An 11,719-nucleotide genomic window follows, 5' to 3' on the forward strand; every position below is an offset into this window, starting at 1 on the left:
AAAAAAAAAAAAAAAAAATGTAAACAACAGGCTGAGTGTGGTGGCCCACGCCTTTTACTCCAGCACTTTGGGAGGCCCAGGTGGGTGGATCACCTGAGTTCAGAAGTTTGAGACCAGCCTGGCCAACACATGAAACCCCATCTCTACTAAAAAAAATACAAACAATTAGCTGGGTGTGGCACCTATAGTTCCAGTGACTAGGGAGACTGACGCAGGATAATTGCTTGAACCCAGGAGGCAGAGGTTGCAGTGAGCAGAGATCGTGCCACCACTGCACTCTAGCCTGACAACAAAGCCAAAACTCCATCTCAAAACAAACAAACAAAAAAAAAGCCCACACTGAAATGTATAATGAGAAAAGTATAATCTTTTGGGAAATCATACAGCCTCCTGTCCCCCACCCACAAAACCGCATTTAATAGTATATATTTCTTCATAGTTATGAGCTGAATGGTAATTTTAAAGAAAGATTTTGAAACTAAACACGTGATTCATTCACAACTTTTACAAAACAAGTACATATTCTAATTACTGCTCGCTCCTAAGCAAAAGGCAGGAGGAAAGACAGAGGCATATATAATTTACAAGTTGATGTTTTCACCAGTATCTATCATGATGCTACAGAATGGTCATACAACCATTACTCATTAGAGCAAAGAAAGTACTGTCCCAGTACTAAGCACAAAATCCAGGGACGACACCCAGAAGGAATATAGGAAGCAAAAAGTAGCATGGTTCTTCAAAAGCGCGTCACAAAATCTTAACAGAAACACAAAGATCAGGCTGGGAAGGGTGCTCTGCATCTCCAATCCCAGCTACTCGTTAGGCCCAGGCGGGAAAACTTCTTGGGTCCAGAAGGCGGAGCCTGTGTAATGGGCAATGATCCCGCCAGTGAATAGCCACTGCACCGCAGCCTGGGCAATATAGGGAGACCCTGTCTCTGAAAAATATTTTTTAAAATAAAAACATAAGGACCATTTAATAAATGATTTATCTTTTTATTATTATTATTTTTTGAAATAGAGTTATGCTCTTTCGCCCAGGCTGGAATGAAGTGGCGCGATCTCAGCTCACTGCAACCTCCACCTCCCCGCGGATTCAAGTGATTCTCCTGCCTCAGCCTCCCGAGTAGTTGGGATTATAGGCGCCCCGCTATAAGTCAGCCAACCACGCCTGGATAATCACTGTGTTTTTAGTAGAGACGGTATCTCACCATGTTGGCCAAGTTGTTCTCAAACTCCTGACCTCAGGTGATGCACCCCCCTTGGCCTCTGAAAGTGCTGGGATTAAAAGAGTGAGCCACTGCGCCTGGCTATTGTTAATAATGTTAATTCACCCTTTATCTAGAGTAACATAGTCAAAGGCAAACGCAGCAATGAACTAAGAAGCTACCTGGGAGTATTCTTGAAGTTTCTCCCTTTCCTAAGGCACGGACCCCAACCCCCAACCTCCCACAACGGACTATTGTTAGCAGCAGCACAATTTATGGTTCGCAGAACAGACTAATCCAGAGTTCTGCCCCGGCCCGCCTGATTCCTGCGAGACACTGATCGAGTCTAAAACCACAGAAGGTAGGATTCTCACTAGCTGTGAGGGAGGGAAGAGGTCCCCTACTTCAGACCCGGAGAGGCGGGAAGGAAGCAGCCTGGGTCCTACAGAAGTTCCAAAGAACCCACGCTCCTCACCGATCGTGTCCACGCGATGCGTGAGGAGCAAAGTCCGAGAGCCGCACCGAGCGGCGGCAGTGGCTGCCTCAGTCCCGGCATGTCCTCCACCAATGACTATCACGTCGAAGTGCGGAGTCCGGGGCCCCGCGCTGTCACTGCTCAACCGGGGCAACGGAAACTGCCGCTTGGTGAAAGAAGCCGCGACCCGACCGCCACAGCCTCGGAAGGAGAACATGCTGGGAGAAAATCTGACTTTGAACCTGACAGGAGGGACGGGCAAAAAAAACTTAAGCAACAAGAGAGAATCTGTAGGGCGCAGCCATCTTGCCTGAATGTGACAGCGTAGCACGTCTACGTTCAGCGTCGCCGCTGATTGGCTGTTTGGAGCTACTTTCCTGTTGAGGGAGATAGGTGATAGCGCCGAAGGCCAGTTGTGTGTTTTCTTTCCTAGTTCTTGCGGGCTATTTGATTTCCTGTGGTTCTGGGTTGGGAGCCCCTACTAAAGGTCATCTTTTGCGCTTTTCAGGCCCTGCAATCCTCATCGCTGGGTAGCCACCTACGATCAATGAATTTGATCAAAGTTTGCCTTATTAGATCTTTGTAATCTGTAATCTGACACAATGTCACTTTCTGTTTGTCTATAAGAACTAAAGGCTGGAGGCCGGGCTTGGTGGCTCATGCCTGTAATCCCAGCCTTTTGGGAGGCCGAGACGGGCGAATCACGAGGTCAGGAGTTCAAGACCGGCCTTGCTAACATGGTGAAACCCTGTCTCTACTAAAAATACAAAAATTAGCTGGGCATAGTGGTGCGTGCCTGTAATCCCAGCTACTTGGGAGGCTGAGGCAGGAGAACTGCTTGAATTGGGACCTGAGAGGCAGAGGTTGCTGTAAGCCGAGATCACACCACCGCACTCCAGCCTGGCCTACAGAGTGAGACCCCGTCTCAAAAACAAACGAACAGCAACAACAACAACAAAAAACTAAACTAAAAGCTGAAAATAGGAACAGATTCAGACGGGGTGTGGTGGCTCATGCCTGTAATCCCAGCACTTTGGAAGGCCAGAGAGGGTGGATCAGGAGGTCAGCAGATCAAGACCATCCTGGCCAACATGGTAAAACTCCGTCTCTACTGAAATCACAAAAATTAGCCAGGCATGGTGGCACGCGCCTGTAATCCCAGCTACTCAGGAGTGTGAGGCAGGAGAATCACTTGAACCTAGGAGGCAGAGGTTGCAGTGAGCCGAGATTGTGCCATTGCACTCCAGCCTGGGCAACAAGAGCTAGACTCTGTCTCAAACAACAACAACAACAACAACAAAAATCAAAAGGAGTTCAAATATATTTGTGAAGGAAATATTCATGATGGCTAATTAGAAGAATCCCTCGGTTGGAGGTTAAATGTCCAGCCTTTTGGAACTCACAGCCTTTCTCAGAAAGGAAAGGTTTGACTAACTGAAGGGTAAAACAAGTGTGGCAGGTTTTTTTGTTCTAATTATAAAAAGTATCAAATACATAGGCAGGCATGGTAGCTCATGCCTGTATTCCCAGCACTTTGGGAGGCCAAGGCAGTGAATCACTTGAGGCCAGGAGTTTGAGACCAGCCTGGCCAATATGGTGAAACCTTGTCTCTACTAAAAATACAAAATTAACTGGGCATGGTGGTGTGCACCTGTCGTCCCAGACACTCAGAAGGCTGAGGCAGGAGAATCACTTGAACCCAGGAGGCAGAGGTTGCAGTGAGCCCAGATTGTACCACTAGGCAACTGAGCGAGACCCTGTCTCAAAAACAAAACAAAACCCCACAAAACAAAAGAAACTAAACATTATTCATTATTATTATTTTATTACTATTATTATTTTTCAAAATAGGATCTCACTCTGTTGCCCAGGCTAGAATGCAGTGGCACTATCATGGCTCACTGCAACCTCTACCTCCTAGGCTCAAGCAATCCTCCTGCCTCAGGCTCCCCAGTAGCTAGGACCATAGGTACGGGCAGACACTTGGCCTGGCTAACTCGGTATTTATTTTATTTTAGTTTTGGTGACACAGGGTTGGAGAAGGGGGTTTCTCGCTATGTTGCCCAGGCTGGTCTTGAACTCCTGGTCTCAAGCAATCCTCCCAAAGTGCTGGGATGACAGGTGTGAGCCCTGCTTCCAGGCTGTTTTTTGATATTTTTTTATTAAAAAATTTTTTTTTTTGCCTTCTGCAACATCATTTACATACCTTTTATATTTTTTATTAAAAATTAGATCATAGTATATGCATTGTTTTGTAATCTAGTCTTAATAATCATGAACATTTTTCTATCAAAAAAATAATAACTTAAGACATAAGGAAACTCTATATGGAACCTTAGGGATGTGGGAAAATACCCAAAGATTAAACTGGGAAGGCATTCATATCCCAAGTACAGAAGGCCTTCAGAGAGCATAGGCAGTGCAAAGTTGGGTGCTTCCAAAGGGAGCAGCAGCTCTGTGCAGACCTCCTGGGTCACAGGTGGGTGCAAAACTTATACCTTGCAGTGTATGCCGAGAATGAAGTACTTAGACTAATTCTAGCTGAGTGGAGTTGGGGAGCAGCTCTTCTGAGAGAGTCGGCCTTAGTTAGCATCCCTCTGCCAAATATTTATTGAAAGGGCTTGTATTAGCTACAAACATCCACTAGATGGCTTTTTGAGGTCAGGTCATGAGACACATAATGACCTTGTATAACACTCACACCGCATTCTCAACAGGCTGTTTTCAGCGTTATCACATCACACACTCCACTCCCTGTCTTGTTGTCAGGGTGCAGGAGTTTCGTTCTCATGCACAAATAACATGCACACAGTGCCTGAGTTTCTTCCATGCCCTGACCTCAAATGCCTTGTACATAAGCTTGAATATGTTGCCGTGCACCCCCCACAGTGGGCTTCACAGAGGGGCTTGCAAAAGGATCAACTTCTTGGTGTGTGATTCTCTGGCTCACAGGCAGCTGTATGCAGGCAAGGTGGGAATTTTAGTTTCTCTGTCTAGAAGGCTGTGGACAGGTTATAGGCAGACCAAGTTTACAAAGTCACAGAGATCACTTTCTGGGCTTGCGGCTGAGGTAGGCTCTACCAGATGTTCTCATATCCAAGGCTGACTAGAGACAAACATGAGTTATATAGAATAAGATGTAGGCCTGGCATGGTGGCTCACATGTGTAATCCCAGCACTTTGGAAAGCCAAAGTGGGCATATCACTTGAGGCCAGGAGAACCTCATCTCTACTAAAAATACAAAAATCGGCCAGGTGTGGTGGCACGCACCTGTAATCCCAGTTACTCAGGAGGCTGAGGTACGAATTGCTGCAATGAGCTGACATTGCACCACTGCACTCCAGCCTGGGTGGCAGAGTGAGATGCCGTCTTAGAAAAAGTTGTAAAGTCAAGTAAACTAGAAAAAATATATACCCACTTGGCCATGCATGGTGGCTCACGCCTGTAATCCCAGCACTTTGGGAGGCTGAGGAGGGCGGATCACGAGGTCAAGAAATTGAGACCATCCTGGCCAACATGGTGAAACCCTGTCTCTACTAAAAATACAAAAATTAGCTAGGCGTGTGTGGTGGCGTGTGTCTGTAGTCCCAGCTACTTGGGAGGCTGAGGCAGTAGAATTACTTGAACTCAGGAGGCGTAGGTTGCAGTAAGCCGAGATCGCACCACTGCACTCCAGCCTGGCGCCTGGCAACAGTGAGACTGTCTCAAAAAAAAAAAAAAAAAACTCTATATATCGATATATATCTATATGTACCCACAGACAAATTTCCTGGGGTTTCCTACTAGATAAAATCCAAGTTCCACATCGAGACTCAACTAAACAGTCATTTTCTCTGTGATTTGGACACTGACTGCCAAAGCAAGGTTGAATAAAGAATGACTTCTCCTCCTTCGGTAGGCCAATAGTAGAGGTCTTTGACCTGGCCCAGTGGATCGTTGCTTGTGTGCTTTTGTTTAAAGAAACCACCAGTGACTTTAGGGGATTTTAGAAACTGATGGAAGAGAGAATTAAACTAGCTGTAGAGTCATTTACAAGATTTCATGACAAATAGCTGGAGTCTTTGGATAAAACAAACAGAACCATAGAGCAGAAGCCTTCAGAATGTGGTAGTTATCCCTGAACATCCTGGAAGACCATCCAGGTGCACTTGCAGTTACATTTTTTTTCTTTTTTTTTTTTTGTGACGGAGTCTCACTCTATTGCCCAGGCTAGAGTGCAGTGACATAATCTTGGCTCACCGCAACCTTTGCCTCAGCCTCCCAAGTAGCTGGGATTACAGACATGAACCACTACACCTGGCTAATTTTTGTATTTTCAGTAGAGATGGGTTTTACCGTGTTGGCCAGGCTTGTCTTGAACTCCTGACCTCAGGTGATCTGCCTGCCTGAGGCTCCCAAGTGCTGGGATTATAGGCGTGAGACACCGTGCTTGGCCAGCACTTGCAGTTTCAAGGAAATGGATTTCCAAATTTCAACTTCCATTTTGCTCTCCCCTGAAATTGGTCAGCTTGAAACAAGTTTGACTATGCAATGGTCCTCTTTCTATTCCTCCTCCTTTTATATTTTACAAGAGAAAATATACCTTTCTGGCATCCTAATTTAAACTACAGCTCCTTGCTCCCAGGTGGTAAAAATCTCTTTGCACTTAAGGATATATAAAAATATTTTGTTTCAGGGAAATCTTTTAAAAAAGTATCAAGGCATTTTTGTCCATTGATAGGTCAATGGATAAACAAAATGTGATATATACATACAAACCAATATTATTCAGCCCTAAAACGGAAGGAAATTCTCACAACATGGATGGACCTTGGCTCAGTGCAATAAGCCAATAACAAAAAGACAAAACATTGTATTATTTCACTGACATAAAGTACTTAGAGCAGTCAAAATCACAGTCAGAAAGTAGAATGGTGGTTCCCAGGGGCTGGAGAGAGGAGAGAATGAGGAGTTATTGTTTAATGGGCACAGAGTTTCAGTTTTGCAAGATGAGAGTTTTTAAGATAGATGATAGTGATGGTTGCACAGGAATATGAACATACTTAATATTATTGAACTATACACCCCCAGAATGGTTAAAATAGGACAAAGGGGGAGAAAAAAAGTAGTCAAGGCTTTCTAAACCCAAGAGGATCTTGTCTAATATGAATTTTTTTTTTTTTTTGAGACGGAGTCTCATTTTGTCCCTGAGGTTGGAGTGCAGTGGCAGGAACTTGCTCATTGCAACCTCTGCCTCCTGGGTTCAAGCTATTCTCCTGCCTCAGCCTCTGAAGTAACTAGGATCATAGGCATGTGACATCACACCTGGCTAACTTTTTGTATGTTAGGTAGAGACAGGGTTTCACCAAGTAGGCCAGGCTGGTCTTGAACTCCTGACCTCAAGTGATCCACCTACCTTGGCCTTCCAAAGCACTGGGATTACAGGTGTGAGCCACCGCACCCAGCAGGAACCTTACATAACATTTTAAAGATTTTCTGTGCTTTTTAAAAAAATGTCAAATAAAATGAAATATTTACTCCAATTGCAGTCGTTTTATCTCACTCCATCTTATAAAAGTTGAATATTTTCTATTTCTTAATTTTTTATTTCCTTTTTAAAAATTATTTTTCATTTCTTTTTTTAACTAGAAATATAACCGTATTTTCTTTTCTTTTTTAAAACGTATTTTTTACTTCCTATTAACTTTTAAAAATCCTTGTTTAAATTTACATTGAAATAGTTCCCTGGGCATGGTGGCTCACGCCTGTAATCCTAGCACTTTGGGAGGCTAAGTCAGGTGGATCATGAGGTCAGGAGTTTGAGACCAGCCTGGGCAACATGGTGAAACCCAGTCTCCACTAAAAATACAAAAATTAGCCAGTTGGAGATACGTGCCTGTAATCCCAGCTACTCAGGTGGCTGAGGCAGGAGAATCGCTTGAACCTGGGAGGTAGAGGTTGCGGTGACCTGAGGTCAAGCCACTGCACTCCAGCCTGGGCAATAGAGCGAGACTTGGTCTCAAAATTTTTGAGACAGAGTTTCGCTCTTGTTACCCAGTACCCAGGCTGGAGTGCAATGGCGCGATCTCGGCTCACCACAACCTCTGTCTCCTGGGTTCAAGCAATTCTCCTGCCTCAGCCTCCAGAGTAGCTGGGACTACAGGCGTGCGCCACCATGCCCAGCTAATTTTTTTTGTATTTTTAGTAGAGATGGGGTTTCACCATGTTGACCAGGATGGTCTCGGTCTCTTGACCTCGTGATCCACCCGCCTCGGCCTCCCAAAGTGCTGAGATTACAGGCTTGAGCCACCGCACCTGGCCAAAAAATTTTTAAAAAGTAAAAGTTTCTGGCCGGGCACAATGGCTTACACCTGTAACCTCAGTACTTTGGGAGGCCGAGGAGGGTTGATCACTTGAGGTCAGGAGTTTGAGACCAGTCCGGCCAACATGGAGAAACCTAGTTTCTACCAAAAATACAAAATTATCCGGGCATGGTGGCGCATGCCTGTAATGCCAACTATTTGGGAGGCTGAGGCAGGAGAATCGCTTGAATCTGGGAGGCAGAGGTTGCAGTGGGCCGAGATCTCGAAGTTGCACTCCTGCCTTTGTAACATGAGCAAAATTCCATTTTGATTACTGTAGCCTTGTGGTATAGTTTGAAGTCCGATAGTGTGATGCCTCCAGCTTTGTTCTTTTTGCTTAGAATTGACTTGGCTATGAGGGCTCTCTTTTGGTTCCATATGAAGTTTAAGGTTGTTTTTTCCAGTTCTGTGAAGAAGGTCATTGGTAGCTTGATGGGGATAGCATTGAATCTGTAACTTACTTTGGGCAGTATGGCTATTTTTTTTTTTTTTTGGGGGGGGGATAAGTGATTGAATATCCGCAAACCTCCCCAGTCCCAAAAGTAACTATGTTCTGGATTTCAACTTTTCTTCTAATTGTGAATCCTTCTGTTTTTCCTTCTTACAAGAGGAAAGTTAAAGGACACTACAGGTCATCAAAAACAAGTTGGCCAAGGGCTCATTACTTGTTTGTCTTATATTTTTACTGCCACAAAACTGCCTGTATTTCTGTATGTCCTTCTATCCAAACAGACATTCACTGCCACTTGTAAAGTGAAGGATGTAAATGAGGATATGTAACTGTTTCAGTGAACAGATTTTGTGAAGTGCCTTCTGTTTTAGCACTTTAAGTTTATCACGTTTTGTTGACTTCTGACATTCCACTTTCCTAGGTTACAGGATCTGTTTATGTAGTTTGTTTTTAAAATGTGCCATTGCCTGTACATTAACAAGATTTTTAAAAATAAAATTGTATAAAACATTTAATTTATTGGTCTTTGTGGGGAATCACTACTGTTTTACAACTGAGCCATTAATTTTGTAGCTTCATCAACATTAACTGGTTTGCTTTCATGACGCTGCTGAGGAATCAGTTCTTTCTGCAGAGGTTCAAGTGAAAGCCTTTTTGAGAAATGTGCAAGTTCCTTTTGTATATCTACAAAAGCTTTATTTACTCTGTTAATTTTTTCTTCATTCATAATGTTTATCTTCTTAAGATTAGTGGTAACTGGTTTTGCTTTGTTTTTAGCCTTAAAGTTTTTTTGGCTGGCTATGTGAAATACATTCCTGGACTTCGGCCCTCTGAATTTGTTTTTGGCCATTGTTAGGAATTCAATACTTGCGTGCAGCTTCTTAAGCTCCAGGTGACGCCATCTCAGTATGGCTATTTTAACGATATTGATTCTTCCTAACCATGAGCATGGAATGTTTCTCCATCTGTTTGTGTCCTCTCTTATTTCATTGAGCAGTGGTCTGAAGTTCTTTAAGAGGTCCTTTACGTTCTTTGTTAGTTGTATTCCCAGGTATTTTATTCTCTTTGTAGCAATTGTGAATGGTAGTTCGTTCTTGATTTGGCTCTCTTTAAGTCTGTTACTGGTGTATAGGAATGCTTGTGATTTTTGCGCATTGATTTTGTATCCTGAGATTTTGCTGTAGTTGCTTATCAGTTTCAGGAGATTTTGGGCTGAGACGATGGGGTCTTCTATATGTACAATCATGTCGTCTGCAAATAGAGACAATTTAACTTCCTCCTTTCCTGATTGAATACTCTTTATTTCTTTTTCTTGCCTGATTGCTCTGGCTAGAACTTCCAATACTATATTGAATAGGAGTGGTGAGAGAGGGCATCCTTGTCTAGTGCCAGATTTCGAAGGGAATGCTTTCAGTTTTTGCCCATTCAGTATGATATTGGCTGTTGGTTTGTCATAAATAGCTTTATTTTGAGATACGTTCCATCAATACCTAGTTTATTCAGGGTTTTTAGCATAAAGGCTGTTGAATTTTGTCAAAGGCCTTCTCTGCATCAATTGAGATAATCATGTGGTTTTTGTCTTTGGTTCTGTTTACGTGGTGAGTTATGTTTATAGACTTGCATATGTTGAACCAGCCTTGCATCCCCGGAATGAAGCCTAATTGATTGTGATGGATAAGCTTTTTGATGTGCTGTTGCAATTGGCTTGCCAGTATTTTATTGAAGATTTTTGCATCTATATTCATCAGAATATTGGCCAGAAGTTTTCTTTTCTTGTTGAGTCTCTTCCGGCTTTTGGTATCAGGATGATGTTGGTCTCACAAAATGATTTGAGAAGGATTCCCTCATTTTGGATTGTTTGGGATAGTTTCAGAAGGAATGGTACCAGCTCCTCTTTGTATGTCTGGTGGAATTCAGCTGTGAACCCATCTGGACCTGGGCTTTTTTTGGTTGGTAGGCTCTTAATTGCTGCCTCAACTTCAGACCTTGTTATTGGTTTATTCAGGGTTTTGACTTCTTCCTGGTTTAGGCTTGGGAGGATGCAAGTGTCCAGGAGTTTATCCATTTCTTTCAGGTTTACTAGTTTATGTGCATAGAGTTGTTTGTAATACTCTCTGATGATGGTTTGTATTTCTGTGGAATCTGTGGTGATATCCCCTTTATCATTTTTTATTGCATCTATTTGATTATTCCCTCTTTTCTATTAATCTGGCTAGTGGTCTATTTTGTTGATGTTTTCAAAAAACTAGCTCCTGGATTTACTGATTTTTTGAAGGGTTTTTTGTGTCTCTATCTCCTTTAGTTCTGCTCTGATCTTAGTTATTTCTCTTGCCTTCTGCTAGGTTTTGATTTTTTTTTATCTTGTTCCTGTAGCTCTTTCAATTTTGACAATAGGGTGTCGATTTTAGATCTTTCCTTGCATCTCATGTGGGCATTTATTGCTATATATTTTCCTCTAGACACCGCTTTAAATGTGTCCCAGAGATTCTGGTATGTTGTTTCTTCGTTCTCGCTGGTTTCGAAGAACATATTTCTGCCTTCATTTCATTGTTTATCCAGTCAACATTCAAGAGCCAGTTGTTCAGTTTCCATGAAGCTGTGTGGTTCTGAGTTAGTTTCTGAATTCTGAGTTCTAACTTGATCGCACTGTAGTCTGAGAGACTGTTATGATTTCTGTTCTTTTGCATTTGCTGAGGAGTGATTTACTTCCAATTATGTGGTCAATTTTAGAGTAGGTATGATGTGATGCTGAGAAGAATGTATATTCTGTGGATTTGGGGTGGAGAGTTCTATAAATGTCTATTAGATTTGCTTGGTCCAGATCTGAGTTCAAGTCCTGGATATCCTTGTTAATTTTCTGTCTCGTTGATCTGTCTAATATTGACGGTGGGGTGTTAAAGTCTCCCACTATTATTCTGTGGAAGTCTAAGTCTCTTTGTAAGTCATTAAGAACTTACTTTATATATCTGGGTGCTCCTGTATTGGGTGTGTATATATTTAGGATTCTTAGTTCTTCTTGTTGCATTGATCCTCTTACCATTATGTAATGTCCTTCTTTGTCTCTTTTGATCTTTGTTGGTTTAAATTCTATTTTGTCAGAGCCTGGAATTGCAACTCCTGCTTCTTTTTGCTCTCCATTTGCTTGGTAAATCTTCCTCCATCCCTTTATTTTGAGCCTTTGTGTATCCTTGCATGTGAGATGGGTTTCCTGGATACAGCACACTGATGGGTTTTGGCTTTT

At 42.8% G+C, this 11,719-nt stretch overlaps 2 protein-coding genes across 2 annotated transcripts in view; both read right to left on the reverse strand.

Annotated features, from left to right (window-relative positions):
• The window catches only part of MTO1 (mitochondrial tRNA translation optimization 1), a 37,368-nt gene extending 35,243 nt beyond the window's left edge, over window positions 1-2,125 (reverse strand). Inside the window, exon 1 of the mRNA XM_017524344.2 lies at window positions 1,686-2,125. Within this exon, the coding sequence (XP_017379833.1) occupies window positions 1,686-1,902 (217 nt within the window). The 5' untranslated portion in view covers window positions 1,903-2,125. The remainder of the gene's footprint in view (window positions 1-1,685) is intronic.
• Window positions 2,126-8,971: 6,846 nt separating this feature from the next.
• Window positions 8,972-9,385, reverse strand: LOC108301245 (ribosomal biogenesis factor-like). The gene has a single exon (XM_017524345.1). It carries the CDS (start codon window positions 9,326-9,328, stop codon window positions 9,026-9,028), a length of 303 nt encoding a protein of 100 aa, XP_017379834.1. The 5' UTR covers window positions 9,329-9,385; the 3' UTR covers window positions 8,972-9,025.
• Window positions 9,386-11,719: the final 2,334 nt, after the last annotated feature.

The sequence above is a fragment of the Cebus imitator genome, unplaced genomic scaffold (assembly GCF_001604975.1).
Source record: "Cebus imitator isolate Cc_AM_T3 unplaced genomic scaffold, Cebus_imitator-1.0 Scaffold32, whole genome shotgun sequence".
Taxonomy (NCBI): domain Eukaryota; kingdom Metazoa; phylum Chordata; class Mammalia; order Primates; family Cebidae; genus Cebus; species Cebus imitator.

Excerpts from the sequence above, each read along its gene's own strand:
- LOC108301245 (XM_017524345.1), bottom strand. The coding sequence starts at position 9,328 with ATGGCCAAAAACAAATTCAGAGGGCCGAAGTCCAGGAATGTATTTCAC.